The sequence below is a fragment of the Tinamus guttatus genome, unplaced genomic scaffold, assembly GCF_059628265.1.
Source record: "Tinamus guttatus ecotype Peru unplaced genomic scaffold, ASM5962826v1 Tinamus_guttatus_pri_ptg001705l, whole genome shotgun sequence".
Classification (NCBI taxonomy): Eukaryota; Metazoa; Chordata; class Aves; order Tinamiformes; family Tinamidae; genus Tinamus; species Tinamus guttatus.
The window spans coordinates 54,550-61,324 of record NW_028290239.1 but is presented as its reverse complement, the minus strand read 5'-3'; the positions used below and the strand labels follow the sequence as shown (position 1 = coordinate 61,324).

Here is a 6,775-nt window from a genome sequence, read left to right as displayed (position 1 = left end):
GTTCTCCCATTGTTCTCCCATTGTTCTCCCATTGTTCTCACCGCGGCACCACCCGCAGCCCCAGGCTCCTCGCGCTCCCCACCAGGGCCCCCACCAGGCGGCGCAGGGCGGCGGGGGAGGGCGGGGCCGGCGGAGCCCCGCCCCCCGGCTCCTGCAGGCCCCGCCCCTTGGCCAGGGCCACCTCGTAGAGCTGCGGGAGCGACACCAGCCCGGCGACCTCGTGACCTGGGGGGAGGAGCCATGGGGCAGCCATGGGGCAGCCCAGACCCCCATGGGGTCCTATGGGGCAGCCATGGGGCCCTATGGGGCAGCCAGGACCCGCTATGGGGCAGCGACACCAGCCCGGCCACCTCGTGACCTGGGGGGAGGAGCCATGGGGTCCTATGGGGCGGCCATGGGGCGGCCGGGACCCCCATGGGGCCCTATGGGGCAGCCGGGACCCGCTATGGGGCAGCCATGGGGCAGCCGGGACCCCCCTATGGGGCAGGGACACCAGCCCGGCCACCTCGTGACCTGGGGGGGAGCCATGGGGCGGCCATGGGGTGGCCGGGACCCCCATGGGGCGGCCATGGGGCGGCCATGGGGCCCTATGGGGCAGCCGGGACCCGCTATGGGGCAGCCAGGACCCCCCATGGGGCCCTATGGGGCAGCCGGGACCCCCCCATGGGGCCCTATGGGGCAGCCAGGACCCCCCTATGGGGCAGCCGGGACCCCCATGGGGCAGCCATGGGGCAGCCGGGACCCGCTATGGGGCAGTGGGGACCCCCCCCATGGGGCCCTATGGGGCACCCCTGTCTCTAGGGCACCCCAGGGACCCCCTTACAGGGCCCTATGGGGCAGCCCCTCTCCTAGGGCACCCCAAGGACCTCCCTATGGGGCGCTCACGACCCACTTGGGGGGCAGTCGAGAACCCCCTATGGGGCCCTGGACCCACTTGGGGGGCACCCGGGACCCCCCTATGGGGCAGCCGGGACCCCCTATGGGGCCCTATGGGGCAGCCCGGACCCCCTATGGGGCCCTATGGACCCCCCCCCGGGGCACCCCCCATGGGCTCCCAGCCCCGCCCCCCGCGCCCCCCTCCCGGCCCCGCCCCCTCGCGGCCCCGCCCCCTCACCGGGACGCCCCGCCCCCCGCTCGATGCCGGCCACGCCCTTCAGGAAGTAGCTGGACCGGGGGGGGCCGATGTCCAACTCGTAGGAGCCGCCGGGCTGCGGGGGGGGGCGGGGTCAGCGGGGGGGCGGGGACACCGGGGGCGGGGTCAGCGGGGGGCGGGGACACCGGGGGCGGGGTCAGCGGGGGGCGGGGACATGGGGGCGTCACTGGGGGGGCTACCGGGGGGCGGGGAAATGGAGGGGGGCGTCACCGGGGGTGGGGACATGATGACGTCACTGGGGGCGGTCACCTGGGGGGTGGGGACATGGGGGCATCACTGGGGGGGCGGGGAAATGGAGGAGGGGTCAGCGGGGGGCGGGGCCAGCAGGGGCGGGGACATGGGGACGTCATTGGGGGGGGCTACCGGGGGGGCGGGGAAATGGAGGGGGGCGTCACCGGGGGGCGGGGACATGAGGACGTCACTGGGGGGGGTTACCTGGGGGGCGGGGCCACGGATGGGGGCGTCACCGGGGGGCGGGGACACAGGGGGTGTCACCAGGGGGCGGGGTCGCCGAGGGCAGACACGTGGAGGGCGGGGTCACCGGGGGGCGGGGACATGAGGACGTCACTGGGGGGCGGGGAAATGGAGGGGGGTGAGCGGGGGGCGTCACCGAGGGGCGGGGACACAGATGGGGGCGTCACTGGGGGGCGGGGTCACCGGGGGGCGGGGACATGGGGACGTCACTGGGGGACGTCACCGAGGGGGCGGGGACACGGGGGGGGTCACGGTGATCCGGGGGGGGGGGGGGCTCTTAAAGGCGCCGCTTTCAGCGCGTCATGTGACCACGGGGGGGTCACGTGGCCCTCGGGGACTCCGGGGGGGGCGGTTGCCGCGGGGTCACGTGGTCACAGCGGGTCACGTGGGCAGAGGGGGGCGCGGGAATGGGGGGGGTCCCGCGTCTGCGGGGGGGGGGGGGTGTCCCGGTGTCCCCGGGGGGTCCCCGCGGTCCCCCCGTGTCCCCGCGTCCCCCCCGTGTCCCCGCGGTCCCCCCCCGTGTCCCCGCGGCCCCCCCGTGTCCCCGCAGTCCCCGTTGTCCCTTGGGGGGTCCCCGCGGTCCCCCCGCGTCCCCGCGGTCCCCCCCCCGTCCCCGCTGTCCCCCCGTGTCCCCGCGGCCCCCCCGTGTCCCCGCGGCCCCCCCCCGTGTCCTCGCGGCCCCCCCGTGTCCCCGCGCCCCCCCCGTGTCCCCGCGGCCCCCCGTGTCCCCGCTCACGCGCACGCGCAGCCGCACGCGCAGGGGCAGCCCGGGCCGCAGCAGCCTCGTCCGCTCGTTGAACTCGTTGCAGAAGGGCCCGACCGGGATCCCGCGCTGGGAGGGGGGGAGCCGCGTTACCGGCGGGACCCGGCGGGACCCGGCCCGGGTCCCACCCCCCCCGGTCCCACCTGCCCCAGCAGCGGCCCCAGCGGCGGCCCCGGCGCCGCCCGCCCGGCCGGGAGGATCGTGCGGAGCCACCGGGCGGCGGCGGCGGCGTCGCGGGGACCCCGCGCGGAGAGCGCGCGAGCGGCGCGGGACATGGCGGGAGGGAGGGGCGGGGCGGGGCGGGAGGGGCGGGGCGGGGCGGAACGGGGGGCGGAGCACGGCGGGAAGGAGGGGCGGGGCGGGAAGGAGGGGCGGGGCGGGAAGGAGGGGCGGAGCGGAACGGGGGGCGGGGCACGGCGGGAAGGCGGGGCGGCGCCGCGGGGCATCATGGGAGTTGTGGTCCGCCTGCAGCCGCGGGGATCACGGGAGCGGTAGTCCCTGGTGGAGGCCGCGGGGCATCATGGGAGTTGCGGTCCGCCTGGAGCCAAGGAGCATCATGGGAGCTGTAGTCCCTGGTGGGGCCGCGGGGCATCATGGGAGTTGTAGTCCGCCCGGAGCCGCGGAGCATCACGGGAGCGGTAGTCCCCGCTGAGGCCGCCGCCCGTCATGGGGGACCGCGGGGCATCATGGGGGGGCTGCAGTGCCTGGCGGAGGCACAGGGCATCATGGGAGTTGTAGTCCCTGGTGGGGCCGCGGGGCATCATGGGAGTTGTGGTCCGCCCGGGGCCGCGGAGCATCATGGGAGCGGTAGTCCCTGCTTCGGCCGCCCCCCATCATGGGGGACCGCGGGGCATCATGGGAGTTGCGGTCCGCCTGGAGCCAAGGAGCATCACGGGAGCGGTAGTCCCTGGTGGGGCCGCCGCCCGTCATGGGGGACCGCGGGGCATCATGGGAGTTGTGGTCCGCCTGCAGCCGCGGGGGATCATGGGAGCGGTAGTCCCTGGTGGAGCCGCGGAGCATCATGGGGGCTGTAGTCCCTGGTGGCCCCGCGGGGCATCATGGGAGTTGCGGTCCGCCTGCAGCCGCGGGGCATCATGGGAGCGGTAGTCCCTGGTGGCCCGCGGGGCATCATGGGAGTTGCGGTCCGCCTGCCGCCGCGGGGCATCATGGGAGCGGTAGTCCCCGCTGAGGCCGCCCCCATCATGGGGGACCGCGGGGCATCATGGGAGTTGCGGTCCGCCTGGAGCCAAGGAGCATCACGGGAGCTGTAGTCCCTGGTGGGGGCCGCGGGGCATCATGGGAGTTGTGGTCCGCCCGGAGCCGCGGAGCATCATGGGAGCGGTAGTCCCTGGTAGGGCCGCGGAGCATCATGGGAGCGGTAGTCCCCGCTGAGGCCGCCGCCCGTCATGGGGGACGGCGGGGCATCATGGGGGGGCTGCAGTGCCTGGCGGAGGCACAGGGCATCATGGGAGTTGTAGTCCCTGGTGGGGCCGCGGGGCATCATGGGAGTTGTGGTCCGCCCGGGGCCGCGGAGCATCATGGGAGCGGTAGTCCCCGCTGAGGCCGCCCGTCATGGGGGACCGCGGGGCATCATGGGGGGCTGCAGTGTCTGGCGGAGGCACAGGGCATCATGGGAGTTGTAGTCCCTGGTGGAGCCGCGGGGCATCATGGGAGTTGTGGTCCGCCCGGGGCCGCGGAGCATCATGGGAGCGGTAGTCCCTGGTGGGGCCGCGGGGCATCATGGGAGTTGCGGTCCGCCTGCCGCCGCGGGGGATCACGGGAGCGGTAGTCCCTGCTTCGGCCGCCCCCCATCATGGGGGACCGCGGGGCATCATGGGAGTTGTAGTCCGCCTGCAGCCGCGGGGGATCACGGGAGCGGTAGTCCCTGGTGGGCCCGCGGGGCATCATGGGGGCTGTAGTTCCTGGTGGAGACATGGGGCACCCGACGATCCCGGTCCCGATCCAGATCCCAACCCCGACACCGATCCCAGTCCCAATCCTGATCCCAACCCCAATCCCAAGCCTGACACTGACCCCAGTCCTGACCTTGGCACGGGGGACACCCACACACCCCGCACATGGGGACACCCACACATGTGGCACAGGGGACACCCACACAGGTGGCACAGGTGACACCCGTCCACGGGGCACAGGTGACACCCACACACGTGGCACAAGGGACACCCACACATGTGACACATGGGGACACCCACACAGGGGGCACAGGGGACACCCGTACCCGGGGCACAGGGGACACCCACACATGTGACACATGGGGACACCCACACAGGGGGCACAGGGGACACCCGTACACGGGGCACAGGGGACACCCACACACGTGACACAAGGGACACCCACACACGTGGCACAGGGGACACCCACACACGTGACACATGGTGACACCCACACAGGGGGCACAGGTGACACCCGTACCCGGGGCACAGGGGACGACGCTCCAGGTGCCACCCCAGGGCAGAGGGGCAGGATCGGGATCCCCCCATCGACCTGCTGGAGACGCTCCCGCCGGTGCAGCCGGGAGCCCCTTGGATCCCATAGGATCCCCTGGGAGCCCATTGGATCCCATTAGACCCCCTTGGAGCACATTGGATCCCCTTGGAGCCCATTGGACCCCCTTGGATCCCACAGGATCCCCTTGGAGCCCATTGAATCCCATAGGATCCCCTTGGAGCCCATTGGACCCCCTTGGATCCCACAGGATCCTCTCGGAGCCTATTGGGTCCCACAGGATCCCTTTGGAGCCCATTGAATCCCCTTGGCTCTCCTTGGAGCCCATTGGATCCCCTCGGAACCCACTGGATCCCCTTAGAGCTCATTGGATCCTCTTGGAGCCCACAGGATCCCCTTGGAGCCCATTGAATCCCATAGGATCCCCTTGGAGCCCATTGGACCCCCTTGGATCCCACAGGATCCCTTTGGAGCCCATTGGATCCCCTTGGAGCACATTGGATCCCATTGGACCCCCTTGGATCCCACAGGATCCCCTTGGAGCCCATTGAATCCCATAGGATCCCCTTGGGGCCCATTGGACCCCCTTGGATCCCACAGGATCCCCTTGGAGCCCATTGGGTCCCACAGGATCCCTTTGGAGCCCATTGGATCCCACTGGACCCCCTTGGATCCCACAGGATCCCTTTGGAGCCCATTGGATCCCCTTGGAGCACATTGGATCCCATTGGACCCCCTTGGATCCCACAGGATCCCTTTGGAGCCCATTGGATCCCCTTGGAGCACATTGGATGCCATTGGACCCCCTTGGATCCCATAGGATCCCCTTGGGGCCCATTGGACCCCCTTGGATCCCACAGGATCCCCTTGGAGCCCATTGGGTCCCACAGGATCCCTTTGCAGCCCATTGGATCCCACTGGACCCCCTTGGATCCCACAGGATCCCCTGGGAGCCCATTGGATCCCATTGGACCCCCTTGGATCCCACAGGATCCCCTTGGAGCCCACTGAATCCCATAGGATCCCCTTGGAGCCCATTGGACCCCCTTGGATCCCATAGGATCCCCTTGAATCCCATTGGATCCCATTAGACCCCCTTGGAGCCCATTGGACCCCCTTGGATCCCACAGGATCCTCTCGGAGCCTATTGGGTCCCACAGGATCCCTTTGGAGCCCATTGAATCCCCTTGGCTCTCCTTGGAGCCCATTGGATCTCATTGGATCCCCTCGGAACCCACTGGATCCCCTTAGAGCTCATTGGATCCCCTTGGAGCCCACAGGATCCCCTTGGAGCCCATTGGATCCCATTGGACCCCCTCGGAGCCCATTGAATCCCACTGGACCCCCTTGGATCCCACAGCATCCCCTTGGAGCCCATTGGATCCCATTGGACCCCCTTGGAGCCCACTGAATCCCCTTGGAGCACATTGAATCCCCTTGGAGCCCATTGGATCCCACTGGATCCCAGAGGATCCCCTTGGGGCCCACTGGACCCCCTTGGATCCCACAGGATCCCCTTAGAGCCCATTGGATCTCATTGGATCCCCTCGGAACCCACTGGATCCCCTTAGAGCTCATTGGATCCTCTTGGAGCCCACAGGATCCCCTTGGATCCCCTTAGAGCCCATTGGATCTCATTGGAGCCCCTCGGAACCCACTGGATCCCCTTAGAGCTCATTGGATCCTCTTGGAATCCACAGGATTCCCTCGGAGCCCCTTAGAGCCCATTGGATCTCATTGGAGCCCCTTGGAACCCGTTAGATCCCCTTAGAGCTCATTGGATCCTCTTGGAGCCCACTGGATTCTCTTGGAGTCCCTTAGAGCCCATTGGATCCACTTAGATCCCCTTAGAGCTCATTGGATCTCATTGGATCCCCTTGGAACCCGTTAGATCCCCTTAGAGCTCATTGGATCCTCTT

The 6,775-nt window shown here is 70.1% G+C and overlaps 1 protein-coding gene across 1 annotated transcript; it reads right to left on the bottom strand.

Annotated features, from left to right (window-relative positions):
* Positions 1–472: 472 nt before the first annotated feature.
* Positions 473–2,665, bottom strand: LOC148590122 (large ribosomal subunit protein uL11m-like; the record flags this gene model as incomplete). The annotated part of the gene is made up of 4 exons (XM_088539455.1): positions 2,534–2,665; positions 2,364–2,459; positions 1,115–1,208; positions 473–513 (listed from the first exon to the last, which is right to left on the bottom strand). Coding segments are annotated over exons 1-4 (363 nt in total), but the record flags the coding sequence as incomplete, so codon positions are not given.
* Between the last annotated feature and the right edge of the window lie 4,110 nt (positions 2,666–6,775).